The sequence below is a fragment of the Ambystoma mexicanum genome, chromosome 4q (assembly GCF_040938575.1).
Source record: "Ambystoma mexicanum isolate Mex_15411 chromosome 4q, UKY_AmexF1_1, whole genome shotgun sequence".
NCBI classification, from domain to species: domain Eukaryota; kingdom Metazoa; phylum Chordata; class Amphibia; order Caudata; family Ambystomatidae; genus Ambystoma; species Ambystoma mexicanum.
The window spans coordinates 223,339,163-223,359,646 of record NC_090928.1 but is presented as its reverse complement, the minus strand read 5'-3'; the positions used below and the strand labels follow the sequence as shown (position 1 = coordinate 223,359,646).

Sequence of the window (20,484 nt, the reverse complement as noted above, 5' to 3'; positions counted from 1 at the left end):
TGCTACAGGGTCTCTCACGCTACGGGGAACTGTCAGGGTACAAGGTCAACCTCGAGAAATCGGTGGCATTCATAGGGGGGAAACTTACCGGACCCAGAGGCAGCTAATGTGAGTGGGCTCCCCTTGACTCTGTGGGAAGAGGGATTCCTTGTATCTGGGGGTCCAGGTGACACGTGACCCCAAGGGCCTATACTCGGCCAACTCCCGCCCCCCCGTTGGTCATCAATCAGAAAATACACGGAAAGGTGGGCAGGGTCGGGTCTCTCCTGGATGGCACGCCATAATCTTATAAAAATGGTTATCCTCCCCAAGTTCCTATTTTTCTTCCAAATGCTCCCGGTACCGATCCCCAAAACATTCTTCACGGAAACGAAGCAAGTCCTTCTCAACTTCCTCTGGTCGGGCAAAAAACATAGGATCTCTTATGAGGTGTTGACCAGGCCAAAGGAAGATGGCTGGGTGGGATACCCCGACTTGGAAACATACCACAGAGCCTCCCAGCTGAGGGTCTTGATCGACCACTTTACCCCAGGTACAGAAAAACAGTGGGTGGCCATGGATAATAGGGTTCTCGCACCTGTCACAGTGGAGGAATGGCTCTGGGTTCCTAGAAAAAACATCCCTAGAAGCGTTCTGAACTACCCAGTCCTAAAAGTACTGTGGTCCCTGTGGAGGGAGGGAAGTTACTATCGTTGGCTCACGACCTGGCCTTCTCCACTGAGCTGCATCTGGACCCCCCCCTTTCTTAGCTAAGATAGCAGAGCCAGCGGCATACCAAAAGTGGTTCGAAGCCGGCCTTAGCAAGACCGGCCACCTCTGGGTGGGGGGCACGTTCCTCATCCTGAGACATCTGGAGAAGGCCCTGGGAATAGGTACTCTGTCCCCCTTCCACTATCTCCAACTCAAGGGAGTCCTCACCGAACCATCATGGGGGGACACCCTCAGGAGGGACCTTACAGACTTCGAGAAGCTCCTCCTCTCCGCCAGAGGCTCTAAGGGGATAATATCTCACCTTTACAAACTCTTCCTGTTTTCCGTCCCAAGAGACCCACCACTGGCACGCACGCAATGGGAAAGGGACCTGGGAGAGGAAATCGATGATGAAAGATGGGCAGAAATGTGCAGGCGGGCCAACAGATCCACAGCCTCACTCCAATATCACCACCAAACCCTTAAGGTTTTGCATCGATGGCACTACCCACCACAGAGGATTGCTAGAATGAGGCCAGGATACGACCCACACTGCTGGAAGTGCAGGACAGTGAAGGGGGATTATATTCATATGTGGTGGGGGTGCCCAGTGGTCCAGAAGTATTGGGGAGAGGTATTAACTTGGATCAAAGGGGTTGACGGGGTTGAACCATCTTCCTGCCCCTGGCTTCTCCTTTTCGGAATAGACTCCGGAGATGGCCAGGAAGACACCCAGGACCATATGTTACAGGTCATGTTGGTGGCGGCCAGGTGCTGTCTGGCACAGAAATGGAAAAACCCCGGAATGCCAGGGGAAAAGCATGGGTCACCAAAGTGCGGCCGATTTACGATAGGGAATTCCTTACACATCTACTTGACGAGGCTAAGTCAAATATTGAAGAAACATGGCTGCCGTTCTTTGATAAATACGGACGCCCCGCGTAATGTGAGGCACCCAGGCCGGGGGCTCCTCTCCCGGGGGTGATAGGCTGCTGCCCATTAACCTGATTGTGAACTTCTTAAAGCCTGGCTCATGACTTTGGCGTGCTAAGTGACACATCATGACAATACCGCTATGCTCTCTAAGAACCCGTTAAGCAAGCAGCAAATGAGAACTTGAACTGGAGGTGGGTGAGGGGAGAGATAGGGGGGGGAGGGTCAGGGGGGACGGGTTATAATTGGTTTTGTTAATCCATCTTTAAGTATGCTCTGTGATGTTATAACACATGCGAAACTTAATAAAATATGATTTTCAAAAAAGATATTTATTGATTATAAAATCATTTCTACTAATTAACTTACTCTAGTTTAGCTTTTTGAACTTTTGAGAAGGGCGACACTGTGGAATGAAAGGAAAGCGCAAAAGAACAATATTGTTTACATGGGAAATCCACCATTTCATGTGTCCACTCACAGGGAAATAAAAACCAACCCAAAAACCATAGAAAATAAAAAGTGTCCCAGAGCTTTATTTTGGGATCCCACGAGTTAGAGTAGGGTTGTTACAACTGTCAGCAAGGTAGTTTACATTCAGATTTCTTTCAAAAAGGCATGCACATGTGATGAAAATACCTATAAAAGTCCGTAAGCATCTCCGCTCTTCATACATCTCCCAAATCTGTGAAAGCAAAATATTATATAGATATTACTCCAGATGGCCTCTTTAAAAGTAAAGAATCCTCCAGTAAACATTCAGCACAAAAGAATCTCTAACGTTTAAATCTTCCATGAACCCACAGCAATCATTTTTAAGATGCAGGAGAGGCAACATTCCGTCATAAGGCATGTGTGAACATAGAGGCAGGAGCATCAAATGTCTTTTGTGCCGTGGTAAGGGTCACCAAGTCAAATTTGGGGGGACCTTTGATAATTGTGTCACTCAGCCATCATTTTTCCCCAATTCTAGAACTGGCATGTCTTTGTGGCAGAGAAAAGCTTATGCTTTAATAGTTTTCTTTCACTTGCACCATGGTCGGGTAGGTTTGAGGGTTTTTTGTCCTCAGGTGTCCATCAGTAAAGTTCTTCCTCATATTGTAGGGTGTTTTGGTTAAACCAATTTGCGGTCCTGTGAATTATTACACAATGCTTAAATTGGTCTTTGCAAACAGCCTCCGCTAACAAGGGGAGGGAGGTCTTATTTATCAGGAGAGTCCACAATGATTTCCGAACACTCTCCTCATCCATAGATGGTTCCCCTTACTTTGAGAAAAAGCGTTTATGTTATGTTGATTAATAACATGCACCAATGCCACTTGCATGGTATCCCAGCGTAGTTCAAGCTCTGTAAGTTAAAGTGGGGTGGGTAAGTTAAGGAGAAAGAGAGGGATAAGACAGGTGTTGTGCTCATCTGTTGATGTGTTTAGAACCAGGATTAACTCGCGTCTGTGCATGTGTGCTTTCTTGGTGTGATTTGTTTCAATCACTGGATGTTTGTTTTTGTATGGACAGCGCCCAGTGATTGTGTGGAGTGTTGGGAGGATAGTTGGGTTTGTGAATAGGTATGAGAGGGATGTGTGGTTTGGGTGTTTTAGTGGTGTGGTACAGTAGTCACTTGGGTGTTTGGTGTAATTGTGTGGTGGGTGAGGATAGCAGAGAAAAGGAAGTGGTTAGTAGGTTTTTGGGTCAAAAATCTCAGTGTAATTTGGGCATTATATGGGGTTTTAGTGGCTTCCCCATAGGGTAGATTGTTATGAAGTACTTGGTTTTTATCTCAAATAACCAGGTTTTTAGCAGTTTCTGGAAGCTTAGGTATTCACCAGTTGTCCCTATTTCCATCGAAATCGAGTTCCATAGCTTGGCTATGAGACTGGAGAAGGCAGTTCACTTTTGGGTGAGAGGTGCCCAGGGGTTGCAGGTGCAAGTGCTCTTCCGGTCAGGTGCAACTGTAAGCCCAGTTGATCAAGACATTTTTTCAGGACACTTCACAGGCTAGAGGAAGGAGACTTCGAGTGCAATCGCCATTTGCAGGCAACAAAAGGAGTCCCTCCAGTCATAGTCAAAGAAGCATCTCCAGGACTGGTGCCCTTGATGCTAGGAAGCGGACATTTCAGGAGCAGGTGACTTACGGCACACGCTCGTGACCACCAAAGTTCTGGAGTTGAATGCTGTGAGGGGTCAGAAATGAAAGACGGACACAAAGTTGTAATGTTTTCAACATTAACCATTAAAATAAAAAGGGGTTGGGATAAAGGTCTATCTGTCCCTATCCTAACAAGGGTGTCCCAACCTGTGAAACAAAAACTAAATCTAATCAAAAGGTTTAAGGTAAATGTCTCGATTTCAATTCAAAATGTGCACAAATCCAAAAGAGTAATTCCAACAAAACACTCCTTGTGTCCAGGGGTCGATTCCCATCCCCTGAACTATTTCAGGAAAACTGTTGAAAGTTTTTTACACCAACAATATTCTGTTAAAGTCAGTAAAAATGTATTTTACAAAATACTTTCCTCAAATTGGCAAAGCTAATGTATTTGCTATAGAATACTTCTCAGGATGGCAACGCACATTTCTATATAACACTTTTCTCGGGATGGCAAAGCAAAAGTTTGCTTCAAATGAAAAAGTGTTTTTTACACAACTCCCTACCAAAATTATGACCTCCTGGTATACTCTCCTGCCAGGAATTCCCCCTCCATCTGGTTCGCACAGATCCCCTTGTGCACTCTCCTGCCAGGTTCTCTTTCCAAAAAGGGCTCACTGCCTGATGCGCATCTTTTATCAGATGTTTGCTACAATGTTCACGTTCCTTTAAAGTATAACACAGTTGCATTCCTTTACTGTTTATACTTTGAATCCAGGTAACAATTGTTCCAATTTCCCCCTTATATCCCACATACGGGGGTTTGTTCAAGCTCTGGCTACTTCCTTCTTAGTGTCTTTTGGCTTTGACAATATTTGTTTGGGTTTCCCCAAACTGACCATTCATATAAGAAGAATTGTACCCTTTTTGCCCTTGTCCTTCAATTCTACTTGGTCAGTGTGTTCAAAATGACTCCACGAGTATTCATTAACTTGATGCATGTCCTGCAGCCCCCCCCCCAACCGCACCCGCCCCGCCAACTCCTCTAGGTTGACTCACTGGTGTAACGTGTAAGTGCAGCAAAGTGTTTTCGTCGGGCAGGCTTCCCCTGCTAGGCAGTCTCTCTCGGTTCCCACGTCAGCTTTTCATTCCTTCACAGATGGGACCCACTGCCACTCCACAAGACTGCATCTCCTCCAGTACCACATCAAATGACTTCTCAGTTCTAGCGGCCCCACCAGGTCACTGCTACAACTTCACCAGAGCTCCTCTCTTCCGGAACGCAATGCCTCCCGGCGGTTGCTTGTAAGCATCTTCTTTCTGCATGGCTTGCCTCTGTGACTCTGCCTCTTCCTGTGGGTTCACTGCCTGCTCTGCGCTCTCTGCAGCTTTCCTCTCCTTCGACCCTACCTTGCAGGTGATTTCAGAGTTTAAATGTCCAGTTCTGCTGATCGTGGAGTTGAAAACTAGACCGCCCATTGGACTTTCATTCCATATGGACTCCTTGCCCCTCTTCTAAGTTTCAGTGCTTGAGGCTTTCTGGGAACGGAGTGCCAAGTATTTTTAGACTGTTTTAAGTAACATTGATGGACACTTTTGTAACCATTATAAACATTAGATGTTAAATGCGTTTTAGAAGTGTTATGTACTTCTGAAGAGCAAATAGAGTTCTGTTTGGAAAGTTTAACAAAAGGGGTTTTCAGGGTTTTACCATTGAAAGGTTCTGAATAATGGCAACATGCCAATAGAGATTCTAGAATTAGGGTTTCTTCTTTACTGGAAAGGGAAGACTACTGCGTCCCTCCTGAGGGAGTCACCACCTGCCCCTAACAGCAACCTCCTCCTATGTGATCCAGCCCTAGAATACCCTCCACAGGGTCAGGATCAGGTAGCGGCTACCTTTCCCTGGCCACATAGGAGGAGACTTTAGGCTCAGGATCAGTGATGACTTCATAGGATTCATCACAATGTGCATTCTGGCACGGTAGTGCATGAGTGAGTTGGTCAGTCCACCGGGCAGTTCAGGGACACTTCCGAAGGCTACTGGAGCCTGTAACCTCAACAAGGCGTTGAGACTAGTCAGTCTGACTACTCCAAGGGTCGAAGCACCGACAAGGGTCTTCTGAGATCAGGCAGAGGAGCAGGGTTTCACTGGGCCAGTCACTGAAGGGGATGCTGGTCCACTGCAGAAGTCAACCTCGGGTCAACAGGCTGCTCTTCGAGTGATTCTTGGCTCCAACATAGATCGGAAGAATTAATTAATTCATCTTCTATCAGATGCTTACTACCAGAGACCAGTGTCTCAGTGTGAAACCAGGATTCAAACCTGTGTTGCTCTGCAAGGTATTACTTCCAAGACAAACATGTTACCCCTGAGCTAGAATAGCTGCAGAAAATCTTTCCCAAAAATGAGCGATTACTTTGTAGTTGTCAGATAGCCATGTTCTTAGAGAAAGAGGGTGTTAGTGCTGCCTTCACGCAGGTCGTAGATGTCAGTTTTGTGCTTTGCCAGTGCTCTTACATTGAACCGACTGCGGCATAGTGTGCGTGATTTGGATGACTTGCTTTGGGTGCTTTTTCCGGCAGTCCGTGGCGGTGGGTTGTTTGTCTATCAGTTGGATGGGGCTGGTTGTTTCTGGGTGTGTGACAAGGTAGTCTGTCCCTTTATACAGGCGTTCCAGTAGGTCATGTGATGTGTCTGTTTCATATCGCTGCAGTTGGGCATCTAATGGTCTCTGTAGAACATTTTCCAATCTCTCGTTATGAAAGAAAGTGTTGATGCCAGAGGGTTTCCATTTTACTCCGGTTCTTATTGGGGTCTTTTGGTGGGGATTATCTGTATTGCAGGGTTGTGTTTCGTGGCCTGGGTGATTTGTTCAGGGTGCTATATTAGAGCTTCCTCCGACATCACCTATGTCCTTTTTTATGGATTGATTGCTGATCTGGCTGGTTTGTAAAATGGAGAAGTAGCGGCCAATGTATGACCGTTTTTTGTCTCATCGTAGCCTGGATTTTTTGTTTATTCAATTGAGGTTGGTGGTGATTTAGAGGTGTTGTGTATTCTGCTTGACAGTTCATGTTCAGAAGTGTGGTATCTTTTCCCTTTCTAACCATGTTCTCTATTCTTGTTCGTTTGTCCTTGTATCGGCGCATTGCTATAGATATGGGTGTCTTGTGACCATCATAGGTCGCTGAAATATTGGTGCAGAGGTTAACTCTGCATCAAATATCTGAGTGATAGGTTCACAGTGTGAAAGGATCTACTGTGGTTGACAGTTCTTGCTGGCAATTATCATGATAGCTATGTACAAGTGTGGGGGATTACGGCATACCCCCCATAATAAGCGAGCTTCACAGTGGAAAATGCCTTACTGTGGTGGTAGGCTTATATTGGCAGTGACCCTTGTTATCAAAGCCTCATAATGGTAACAGTTCCTAGGGGCAGAAGCCTCCCTGTGGTGATCGTCTTGCCATCACAAAGTCTTGCGATGGTGAACTCACAATTCACGGTAGGGAGTGCCTCACTGTAGTGGTAGGTAGCAAATGGAGGTGATTCACATCTCACGGTTTTTGTTGTCTCGCAGTCACCAAGTCTGGTTCTTGGGAGATCGAGGGTATAGGGAGCCTCCAAATCATAGTAGCTAAGAAGATCCAAGAGGCTAAACTCACAGCAGTAAGAATTAGAGGTGGTAAGATTCAATTTTTCTCAAAGCAGGCAGAGTACAAAGTGGCCAGATTTAGACTTCAAAGAGCTCCAAGCAGGCAGAGCTCCTCCAAGCAGGCAGAGCTCCTCCAAGCAGGCAGAGCTCCTCCAAGCAGGCAGAGCTCCTCCAAGCAGGCAGAGCTCCTCCAAGCAGGCAGAGCTACAGGTGGCAGGATTCGAAGGATGCAAAATTCCAAGTGGCGATACCTTGCAGTAGTAAAAATCAAGGCTGCAAAATTCAAAGTGTCCAAGTTCAGAGTGGCAAACTTCAAAGTCTCAGAACCTTACAGTGGCAAATTCAAAACAGCAAAATTCAAAGTGACAAAATCTTGCAGAGGAGATTCATGTCCGCAGAATTCAGACGTGGCAAAACCTCACATTGGCAAAATTCCAATGCAGCAAATTTCACAAGACAAAACAAAAGAGTTGATGGCTGGAAAGTTTTGAATTAATCTTAACCTCTGGCCTTGATATGGGCAACCTTCCAGACCACTCTTCATCGCCTGCTTCGCCTTTGTGTTTTGTAAATTTCAAAGTGACAAAAGCTTGCTCTGGCAGGATTCAAGTCAGCAAAATTCCTCTGAGGCGGTCTAATTGAAGGCCGCAAAATTCAGAGGTACCAAAATTAAAGGTGGAAAACCTCACAGTGGCACAAATCAAGGCAGAAAGATCCAGGAGTAAAAGTCAATCGAAGCAAAATTCAAAATCTTGGAGTGAGGTGTGTGTCAGTTAGAATTCTTATCAGGTTATGGGGACTACGTGCTTTCCTGCGCTCCTTTCCTCTTCCTCCTTGCCATTCTGTTCGGCATAATTGTAAGCAAACTAGACAAACCATGCTAGAAAGTGAATCTGCTCTTAGAATCCGATTATGGCATGCATTGTGATTAATTACAAGCGCCCATCAACGCGTCTGTGTTCAGTTGCAATGGGAACACACCAAAATATTCACTTGAATCCTTTTCTGTCAAGTAAAAAAGTTCATTTTTTTGCTCCATTTCCAGACTAGATAAGGTATGCGCCTGTCTTTTGGTGCTGTGACCTCAAGTTTATGTTTTTTTTGCATGATCTGGCTTTTTACCACCATGCTTTTTTTTTTATAGGCTTGCTTTTCAATAACATTTTGAGTTTTGGTGTGGTTTTCAACGACAACATGGTTTACAGTGGTTTTGGAACTTTTGGCAACATACAGCTCCTAGATGTTAACAAAGTTACTCACCGTAGTGACTACACCTTACTCCTAGTCCATAGTCCCCTTTCCTCCATAGTTTTGGGACCTCCCGTCCTGTGGGACGGGACCAGAGCACTTTTTGTAAAAAGAGCATCAAATTGAAAAATGTGTCCTCTTTTTACGCGGAGTACCGCATGCGGCCGTAACCCTGCCCTCCTTCGCTCCGCCCCACGCATCGCCCTTCAGTCCTATTCTATCACAAGGTCTGAGACCATTTAAGCAATAATAGAGGATACTTATTAGAGGGGACGGCGGGCAGGAGGAAGGAGGAAAGGGGACTATGGACTAGGAGTAAGGTAGTCACTACGGTGAGTAACTATGTTATACTTCTACGTCCCGTCCCCTTTCCTCCATACTTTTGGGAGATTACCAAGCACTCCTCACAAGAAAACAGGTGGATGGAACTCCTCCACTGAAAGATTTTTAAGAACCGCCTCCCCGAACTGAGCTTCGGCTCTGGAGCTCAGGTCCAAGCAGTAATTCTTACAAAAAGCTGATGGGGAAGCCCACGTAGCTGCTCTGGCAATGGTTTCCAGGGAACATATTTCTGGAAGGCAACGGCAGCCGCCTTGCCCCACACAGGATGGGCACGAATTTCCTTTGGAGGCTGAAGGGCCTGAACGGTATACGCCTCTAAAATACAGGAAGCAATCCGTTAGGAAATAGTTGCTTTCGAGGCCGGCTTTTCTTTCGGGTCTCCGAAGGTCACAAAAAGCTGGGAAGAGCTCCTCAGTTTAGATGTTCTGTCCAAATAAAACTTTAGAGCTCGTCTGCCATCCAAATTATGCAATACCCTCTTGGCATCCGAGGCCGGGTCTGGAAAGAAAACGGGTAAGGAAATACACTGGTTCAGAAGAAAATCGGATACCACCTTTGGAAGGAAAGAAGAATTGGTCCGGAGGACAACCTTATCCTTCTGAAAGGTGAGGAAAGGATGTTCTACAGATAATGCCTGAAGCTCGCTTACACGCCTTGCCGAAGTCACCGAAATCAGAAAAGCCATTTTCCACGAAAGGAACTTCAAGTCCACCGTAGCCATGGGCTCAAAAGGTTTATGGCATAAGGCAGTGAGGACCACATTCAATTCCCACTTTGGATGCGGGTTACGCACAGTTGAATAAAGATGCAATAGACCTGCAAAGTGTCTTTTAATGACAGGGTTTGTCAATGAAAAAGACCAAAAGTCAGTGGACAGGTAAGCGGCGATAGCCAACATATAAGTCCGACAAGACATGTATGCCTGAAGTTGCCAGATGAGAAACGAATGACAGGACCGTCTTGATGGTAGCTTCTCTGGGGTCCAGCTGCTTTGCTAAACACCAGTGACAGAAACTGAGCCATTTGCTCTTATACTGAGACCTCAAAGGTTTTCTAGCCACCTGCATAATACGCATATTATCGGCGGACAAGTTGAAACTTTCTAAATATTTGAACTCAGGCACCAGGCCGCCAAGCTTAATGATCGTGGGGAGGGGGTGCCACATCTGCTGCTCGCTCTGGTGAAGGTCGGGAATCAGCGGAAGCCTGATCGGTGAGCTGACAGATGCTGAAGCTCCGAAAACCAGAATCTGGCTGGCCACAACAGGGCTATGAACAGGAGAGTGCAATTTGTCGTGTTCCTGAGCTTGCATAGCGCCCGGTGAATCAGAGGAAGAGTCGGGAAGGCGTAGGCCCTCATGTGCCACAGAATCTCAAGAGCTTCCCCAAAGGAAGAAGCTCTGAGCCCGTTCCTGGAAGCATAAAGAGAAGGTTTCCTGTTGGATGACATCGCAAAAGGGTCCACTTCTGGAGTGCCCCAATGGGAAAAAAGGTCAGAGGGGATCTCCGTGTTCAGCTCCCACTTGTAGCTGACCACCGCTCATCGGCTGAGAGAGTTTTGCAGTCACATTCAGCTGGCCCAGAATGTGCACAGCCAGCAGCCAAACACTGCTGAATGGCCCATTCCCAAATCTGAATGGCTAGATCTACAAGTGGAGGTGACCCTGGTACCCCCCTGCTTGTTGATGTAAAACATGGATACTGCATTGTCTGTGTAGATGCGGACCACTTTCTTCACAATCACTGACTTGAAAGCTTTGAGCACCATGAAAATCGCCAGAAGCTCCAGATAATTTATGTGAAATTGCCTGTCCTGTGGCGACCACAGGTCGAAAACCTGAAGATGATCCATCGTCGACTCCCCACCCGATAAGGGAGGAGTCCGTCGTAATGGTCGTTTGAGGGGAAGCAGTTGAAAAGGAGCGCCCACCGACAGATTGCTGGAAGAGGACCACCATAGGAGATCTGTCATCATGCATGGTGGGACCGGAATCATTTTGGTGTCCAGGTCCACTGTCTGAAGCCAGGAGCTCCCAAGAGCCATCTGCGCGCGTTGCATTTTGAGACGAGCAAGGGGAAGAGCAAGCACGCACAAGGCCATGAGGCCTCGAAGCCTCTGGAACCACCAGGCCGACATGCTCTCTGACTGAATGAAAACTTGACACGTGGTTAACAATGCGCCATCCTGTCCACATTCAAATATGCTGTGCAGTCGATCGTGTTCCAATTGAAAACCAGGAATATCAGGTCCCGAGAGATCGTCATGGAGGCTTTCCGCCAGTTCACCGACAGCCCAAGACCGAACAGGAACTGAAGGAGAGACTGAAGATTGCTTGAGGCTTTCACTGGACAAGCACTGCGCAGAAGCCAGTCGTCCAAATATGGATGCACACGAGTACTCTCTAGCCGTAGAAAAGCCGCAATGACCGACATCTTCATGAAGACACGCAGCGCTGAGCTGAGACCAAAAGGGAGCACTCGGAATTGGAAGTGCTCCTCTCCCAGGGAGAACCACAGATATTTCCAATGCGGGCTCCAGATCAGAATATGCATATACGCGTCCTGAAGGTCCACAACGCTGAGCTGAGCCAGTCGCCCTTCTGAAGAGAGGACTTTATTTGGCAGGGCGTGATCTTGAATTTCTCTTGGGGAAAAGAAAAGGTTGAACTGAGAAAGAAAGGTCTAGAATGGTGCACAGACCAGCCTGGTTGGGTTTGGGCACCGTAAACAGACGAGAGTAGAAGCCCTCCCCTCGTTCCACTGAGGTCTAGAAGCTTCTGGACCTCGGCTCTGAGGGAGGGCATCCCCGATTCCTGAAAGGGAGGATTGAAGGGGCAAGCGGAAGCCCGCCCAAGCGATGGACAAAACCCACTGGTATTCGGTGATGGTTTGCCACGCCTCCAGTTGAGACTAGATTCGTCCTCCCATCAGAGTCTTGTGCGAGCGCCAAAAAATATAATTTTGCAGACTTTTCGGCGGAGAGACTACCTGTCCCTGAAGAGGAGGCTGAAGAAAGAGCGAAAAACCGACCTCGTTGCTGTCTCCAATGGGAGTTACCTCTCGGCAGATCAGCCCTACGAGACCTGCAGTCGTAGAACCCTCTGAAGCCTGATGAGAAGCGAGACGAAGGATCCAGATCTCCGAGCGTTGACTGTGGGCTTCACTAGCATCGACAGACTTGGCAGTTTGCGTGCTCGCCTTAGTCTTTGTAAGCTCGTCATCCGTTGATGAATGAAACAACTCTTTGCCATCAAAAGGCAGGTCCAGAACTTTATCTTGCCTCCAGCATATCCAGCGCCAATACCCTGGCGTCTGACAAACCGTCTTTAAAGTCTGCCAGCCTGTCCCCAGGAATGAACTCCTGGAAGTCTGCCAAATCCCTCCACAGTTTCATATTTGCCGCCGCCAAAATGAGCTCTGCATTAGCCTGATGCAATTGCAGCGACGAGTTGGCAAACATTTTCTTGGCCAAGGAGTCGAGCAACTTGTCTTCCTTGGCCAGAACTTGAGCTGCGGCAGCAAAGGCCGGCTTGGATTGTAGAGTGGCGGCTGCAACCACCGTTGAGGAAGTGAGCGGACATGACGACAAGGCTACTTCCTCAGAGGTGTGAAGCCTGTAACAGGCGTCAATTCTCTTATTTATATGTAGTCCAGTGTGGGGTTTATCCCAGCCTTTGTGGGCCTCGGCCAGAACGTCCTTCTGAAGGAACAGGCCGGTGCGCTCCTGTGGAGACAAGCCGAGCGCCCCTGAACGTACCCCTTCCTGCAGAGCGGGTGCCTCAGGTACTGGTAAGTCAAGGAGTGACATGTCCAGAACCCGGTCGTGGAATGCTCTGACAGAGCGGGGCTGGTCCTCACTATCCTGGTCTGCCTGAGAGTCGTCCAGAACGTCAGGATCCCCCGGTTGCGATGCGACCAGTGTCAAATTGACATCTCGCTCTGCTGGAGTCTTGTCAACCGGCGACAACGGAGGCAAAGGCACAAGAGGTGGAGGCGGGCCAAGAGGTAGAGGTGGTACCGCTGCCGGGCGACAGGTGCCGTGACTGGAACTGTCGGGGCAGGATGCCGCACCAGAGGGCAGATCTCCCTAAAAAGGCCTTTAAAAGTACTCCATCATGGGATCAGTGTTCACAAGACTCTGAAACTTCCCAAAAAAGGCATCCTCTGCCGAAACTTTAGGAACCGGGATGGGCAAAGGCCTGCCGCTCATGAGGGGCATGCCCCCATGAACGTAGCGAGGAAGGCTGCCAAGAGGGCCCGCCACCAACAGGGTCTACATAGACCAGTGGTGCAGAAGCAGGAGGAACCGAGACTGTATGCAGTAGTGGCATCCGAGCGCGCCAGTCATAGAACGGCGGAACGGATTCACACTGTCCCGTGTATAAGGTTGTCCAACAAAAAGAAGGCTCTCAGCACCCGCCATCGATAGCGTGGGTGTGAGGGAAGAATCCAAAATGGCCACCGTAAACCTCACGGGAAGGCCCGCCATTTTGTGAGCATCTGAGGAGAACTGCGTCATATGTAAGGATGAGGCATGTGACTCCACAGACTGGTTAGGGGACTTGATCGAAACTTTAGCCTTGACACAAGTATCCTTGGCAGAGCCGGTACTATGGCACCTGAGATGTTTACTGGACATCCTGTCATGACCATTTGAGTTAGCCTCCAAGAGAGGAACCTTGGCCAAGCCGGTAACAGAGGAGAAATGGTCAGCGACCTCTCCCTGTGCCCCCTCAACAGAACCGGTAACAATACAAGCGCAGGAAAGTTGAGGAATCCACCTCAGAGACAAGGCCTTGACGGGGGTCTCAGTTCTGTAGGTACACACCCTAGCTTCGATAAGAGGAACCTCAGAAACAAGTCTGGTCTTTATAGCTCCCCCGAGAGGGGCCTTGAACCGTGGTTTAGTACAGAAAGCCTCAACGGAGGCCTCAGGGCGCACCCCGGTGTCTGTATGGGAAGCTCCAGACAAGGAGACCTCGGAGCGAGCTCTGGTACCCAATTCATCAGCACGACTAGGCTGGCTATTCGCACCCGATTGGTGAACCTTGGATCGTGATCCGGTATCGGCAGGCCCCTTGTGGGAACCCTCAGAGAAAACACTGGTACGCCTATTAGGCCTGCGAGGCACTTCAGGAGAACCGCTGGTAGCAGAGCTTTTGTCGGACCTGGAGGACCCCGGGAAGGAGTGCCCCAGCCGGGGTGCCCTGAAAAGTAAGGAACTTACCGGGCATCTCTTCTTTCCGTCGATGAAGAGTTGAAAATGAGATGGAGGAACTCTGGAAGATCTCTTCCCACCGACAAAGACGCTGAAGTGCCCGGACCGAAATGGTGATCCGGTCCCAGACACTCCAAACATAGAGAATGGGGATCCGCCCTAGTGAAGCGACATTCGTAAGAGGAACAAGCAACAAATCCCAAATGATCCGGCATAGACGGGGGACTATGCGACTGCAGAACCGGAGCAGGAGAGAAGGACAACGGGAAAAGAAAAAGGTCTTCCCGGTGATGCAAGTGAGTCCAGCCCCGACCACGCGGAGAAAAGGACTGAAGGGCGACACACAGGGCGGAGCTAAGGAGGGGGGGGTTACGGCCGTGTGCAGTACGCCGCGTCAAAAGAGAAGGACACATTTTTTCAATTTGATGCTCTGGTCCCGTCCCACAGGACAGAATGTCCCAAAAGTATGGAGGAAAGGGGACGGGACGTAAGAGTATTATACCCCCTTTGGATGAGCTTGGTTATCTTGCTTACAGCTGGTCATTTTTGTCGACTCAAGTTTTGAAAAGGAAATCTGCTGTAAGTCTGAAGGCCGAAATATGACATATCACTTTGTGTATTGTACCCGTTTGCTTATCTTGTGAACATGCTATTGTTAACTAAACATTTTGGGGACTATATTGGCCAAGTTATCTGACCTCAAAATTTGCACTTGTTACTATCCACTGTAGAGTAAGAAATGGAATGATGCATGCATGCTAAGAACAGGCATTCATGCCCGGTTCCAGTAACTTAATGCCTGGCTAATAGCTTTGCAAATTGATGTATTCACCCAGATTCTGTTATTTAACAAAGGACACAAATCTCTGAGGAAAGTAGGTTCTAAACAGATGGGTTCTACTTTTTTGAAACACAAGTTCTATTCTTCTGAGATCAAGGGCATAGATGTTGGAGATGGAAAGTGCCAAGGTCAGACACCCCCCGGGACATTGATTTTTATAAATATTTGAATGCAAGTAACAAGAGATCTCAGAAGGATCGTAATGATTGACTTGGAACATTAAGCAGTATTTTTGTGCGTATGAACTGTATGCCCTTGTTGTAGTGACTGGTAAAAACGAACAAAAGTTGCAAGCTACTAGCCAAAACTAAACAATTTGCCCTACGCCCCCCAGTTCTCTACACGCACACAGCACACCATTTCTTACTCACCAAGGATCAAGAATCACTCTCCAATGAAAAGTGCACATTTTGAGGCCTGGTTGAACTTAAGTGTCTTAAACTTAACTCCAGAAGTCAGAGAGCAAATGTAGTTTAATGTCAGGGGTAATATGGTCTTTAGATTTCAGATGTAGAAGATTTCCTCGCATATTCATTCTGGAGGCGCTGGAGCCTTTAATATATATGCTGGTTGTTAGGGAGAATTCTCTCTTTAGGCTGAATTTCCTAACCTAGTGAGTCCCCCAGCAGCTTTGCTGGATTTCTGGAGTTTTCTTTTTTTTTCCTCCTGCCAAGAGTGAGACTCTTTTCCTTCCACTCTTGGACATGATTAATGGTATTCCTTTGACTGGTAATGTGTTTTATGGGCTATGGGGTCCTTTACTCCATAGGGTCTCATGTGTTTTTCCTATGTGTGTTACACAGCACCCTCCGTGCAGTAACACAGGGGTGTCATAGTGACACCCCACCATAGACTCCATACCCTGGGACTGACTACTGTCTCCCAGGGCATGTAAAGTCACCATTGGCTTTACTAGTCCCAAATTATTAACAGAAACCCGTACAAACCATCATATTGTGGACGTACTGGTCGGGGCAATTCGATCGCCCCGGGGTCTGTTAGTTGAGGGGGCACGTCTCCGTCCCCCCTGATCGAGTTTTGGCTGGTGGCAGTGGAAACTACTTTTTATATTCGACCGCGAATATTTTCCTATGGGATTTTCCCATTGTTCGAGGCTACCAACTTTAATTATTTAAATCTCATAGCCTCCAACATACCGCCGGTTTATTTAATTAATATTAATTCTCTGGTTGGTATTTTTTTGCCAAGACTCAATTCTAAAATGGCGTTTGTGTTCTCTTCTGTGACTCCAACCCAAGTCGAGCCCTTTGTTCCACTTTTTGGCGGGCTTCTCCACAGAAGCCTCCAAAAGTGGTGCCACTCTGTCTGGGTACCACAGGGGGTGTGGGAGGGGGTTTGGGCACCCTGGACTGAGTTACCTTGGTAACTCAAGTCACACTCTTGTGTGATTGGCCCAAGTGGTGAGCCGGCCGGCTCACCACTTAGCATGTTTGAGTGACAGCTAGGCTGAGTGAATGGGGGTTTTCTGCATAAAAGCAGGGCTTTGGGAACTGGAACTTCAGAAGTCGCCACAGGACCTGAGAATCCGACGAGGGAGAAGCTGAGCCGACCTACCACGACGACACCACCGGTGGAGCCCTGCAGAACCGACTCACCACTTCCCGACGACAGAGAAGATCTCCCGGCTGGAGAGGCTTCTTCCCCTGACTGGTGGACACAACCAGTTTTCCTTTTTTTCTTCGCACCCCAGCCCGGTTTGTGGTCGAACTGCCCGTGCCAAGCACCCCGGCAGCCGGATAGCCACTCACCACTGAACCGCGAATCACCGGACCGCTCCTTGTACCTGAGAAACTCTGCGGCTGGTTTCTTCCCTGGCAGTGCAACAGACTCCTGTCTTCCTCCACAACGAGATCCTCTCTTCCCCCTGGACGACGCACCGACTTGCACCCGCTGCCAGGAACAACTGCCCCCGCTGGAGCGTTCTCACCACTTTAAGGTACCGTGTCCGCCAGGCCTCCCTTTCTAAAGATTGCTACACGGTAATAATAACTTCTTAACCTTCTGGAGTGGGCTGTCCGCCTTGACCCTCTAACTGGTCCCTTTCTTTGGTCCAACTCCTTTTTTTGAACCTTTACAAGACTTTTGTGCACTGCAACCGTGTGGCCCTGGACACATTTCGTTTGGATCCTCTGAAAGTGGATCTGGCCTCTTGAACTCTAACTTCACGGTCTTACTTTGCCTCCCTCTCTCGTTATGTTCTGGTAAAAGTGTTGGGATCTGTTTCAACTTGTTCTCTGCTTTTCTCTCCCTTTTCAAAACGAACTATTAGAGTGCCATCTACGTTAAGCGCTCACCGCTGTCTGAAAATAAGTGGGGCTTTACTTAAGACTTGTCTAATATTCTTTTAAGGGAGTGTATATCTTTTAGTGACCGTGTTTTTGAATTGCTTATTATTAGTGCCTGTGTGTTTTTCTAGATGTGGTTTTAAATAAATAATTATATCTCTTTTACACCAAGCCCTGGTCAGTATTTACTTGTTCTACTGTGTTCTCTTGACCTATTGTGAATACTCTGTATACTGCCTAACTCTTCTTGAGGGAAGTCTGACTGCTCAGCCACAGCTACCAAGTGAATCTGTGTGGTACAGACTGCTACCAAGTGGGTTTACTGCCAAACACCTGTAGTCCTAAATCTTTTGCAGTGGTCCCAGAGGGAACTGCACAGGTTTCTGCCTAACACTGGTAAACCAAGGAAAAAACTGTTAGAATACTTTGACCTAGAAGGTACTAACTGCAGAGCTTTTGTTAGAATGTTCCAGTTTTGTGAAAATAGGTCTCAAAGAGTGAAGTCAGAAAAGTCCTAAGCATTTTAACAGAGGATTCTTGGGCTGTCCATGACTGCTTACTGCCAATCAAAACACCTAGGTTTCAAACCACCCATACTGGTTGAAGGCAGCTAGCTAATTCCAAAAGTGAACGATTTGCTTGACAGGAAGTGGGCCGTTTGCCCAAAATCAGGATTTCTGGTTTGTAAAGACTTCATTTTAATACATTTAGTTTAATCCGTTTGTTGAAGGTACTTAGACATTGGCAAAAAATATTCACTGGTGACTGCTAACTAAAATCTAAATATTAGCTGCATGTCATCAACACAGTTGTAAACATCTATGTCAAAGCTCTAAATAAAGACATCAGTGGGCAAAACCAATTGTAAAATAAGATCGGACAGAGGGAAACTCCTGAGGAACTCTGCAGATTTGCATTCTTCAGGAGGACCAGTATGGAGATAAACATATGGATGCAGTTTTGTTTTACAGAAGAGGCCCTTTCCTAACAATACTGGGGACTGCAATCCATGTTCATCTTTCCAGTAACAATACTAATATATCAGATGGCATCGTCTTTCTTTTGCCCACAGTAATTACTTTGTAGTACTTTACCACAAAGTATTTACTTTGAATTGTCATCAAATTTGTTAGGGAATTGTGGGGTAATAGATATAAAAGTGGGTAGCGGCAGTCATGAAGGAGACGGGGAGGCAAGGGAGGAACCCCCCCAAATTAAAAAAACAATTTAAAGTAATTACTTTGTGGTTTAGTACAACAAAGTAATTACTGTTGGCAAAATAACATGGAACTGTATCAGATAGTGCAAATAAATCCAGCAGCAGCCAGGCCGAACGTTAGGGAGACTTTTCCACATCCCTCTGGTGAGGAAGGTGAAGAGATGTAATCCTTAAGGGAGAAAAACATTATGTCCCACAAGTCAGAGCAAAACTCCCTTCATTGGTAAAGTAGAAATGTCAGGCTTCACACTCTTAAAAGGGTGGTGGGTCTGGCAAAGCAGAATTGTCCCAAGTACATATACACTAAAATACACCATACAATGAGTATTTGCCATTAAGGTCGAGTGGAAAGCACAAAAAGGCTGACAAAATGATGTATTTCTTAACAACGTAATGTTTATTCGGAAAACAGAACGGTTGAGTCTGGCTGCAATTGCAGTGGCTGTGATGAACTGACGTTTTTTAGGTCTCTGTCACAGAGAACCCCAAGGATGAGAGTGTGAGGGGGATGGAAGAGTTGGGTTGACATTGGACGCATGGTGAAAGATTACTTCAGAACCTGAGGAGTCTTGCATGAGGCAGCCATCTTTTGTCACGTATCAGTTAGGCAATTAGTTATGAATGGAGATATTGCTGGTACTAATTTGATCTTCTCCTTCACCTACTTCAAAGAGGTGCTAGTTATATAATTGGGGATAGTAGTTTGCTGTGGGAGGTGTACAGGGTGACGAAATGTGGGCCTAGGAGTGATGCTTGAGGAGCACCCGCTGTAAATAGAAGCTTGAGTCTCATGAAGGAATGGACAGAGATGGGGCACCCAGTCTAGTACAGTGCCCTTTAAGCCAAAGGGGTAGGGGGGGTTGAAAGCCAGAGGGATCACCCGCGGTGTCAAATGAAGCAGAAAGTTTGAGAGAAATTTGAATGGGCTAGAGGTGAGCAGTGGGCAATATCTGTCTCAGTGGAGAGTCTGGACTGGGATCCAGATTGGAGAGGGTCAATAAGTAAGTGTAGCTTGAGATAGTGGGACTTTGCAGTTGAAGACTACCATCTCAAGCACTTTAGAGTGGAGTGAAAGAGAAATACAGGTCTGTAGAATGAGAAGTTGTTTGGGTCCACACAGGGTTTCTTTAGAGGTGTGACTGGCTGTTTTATAACAGGCTGGTGAGATAGTAGTTGAGAGGGAGGGGTTTCAGAGTTCAAAGAAGTGAGAAAAGGCGACAAGTGCTAGATACTTAATTCATGGGACAAAGGGTCAAATGGAGAGCAAGATGGATTGTCAAAACAAAGGTTGAGCAGAAGGTCAGTGGGGGAGGTGGGAGAAAAGTGACAGGAGCAAGGGGAAGGAGAGGTGGTGAATGGACACGGTGGCAAGTATTTTGTGATTTATTGAAGAAATAGGAGGTAAATTCATCGTAGGAAAACGTTCTTTAGGCACAGGGGAAGGGATGGCATGACGGGTCCTGGATAGTTTACGAGGGTCTGCACAGAGAGGAAGCATTGACTGTCGAGATCTGCGATTGGGGCCAGTAGGGATTCCTTGTAGGCAGAGTAAACAGGTGGGGGAGTGAAGGCCTTTCTGCCAGCAGCCTAACCAGCCACACTTGATGGTCCTTAACAGCTGGGTTGCTTTGGAGTTCCATGGTTAAGGACGCAGAAGAGGGCAATGATTATTGAATAGAGTGATTAGTTGAATTCGGTATGGGTGAGCCCAATAGAGTCTGCAAGTGGAAGAGACATTGCTTGGGGCAAGGTGTTGACTTGGTGGAGGTAGGGGACTATAGAGTTGGGCTTCAATTTATGTTCAACTATAGAGGAGTTAGGTGAGTGGGGAGGAATAGTGATGGTAAAGTGAATGAGACTATGCAGAGGGAGTGATCCCAATTGTGGGAGCAGAGGAGATCAGGGTGGAAAATAGGACGAGGATATTGAGAGAGTTTCCATG

General features: G+C 47.3%; 1 protein-coding gene across 1 annotated transcript in view; it reads right to left on the bottom strand.

Annotated features, from left to right (window-relative positions):
* CDC40 (cell division cycle 40) overlaps positions 1–20,484 on the bottom strand; it is a 1,027,131-nt gene that overhangs the window by 487,920 nt on the left and 518,727 nt on the right. Inside the window, exon 9 of the mRNA XM_069607756.1 lies at positions 2,263–2,308. Within this exon, the coding sequence (XP_069463857.1) occupies positions 2,263–2,308 (46 nt within the window). The remainder of the gene's footprint in view (positions 1–2,262; positions 2,309–20,484) is intronic.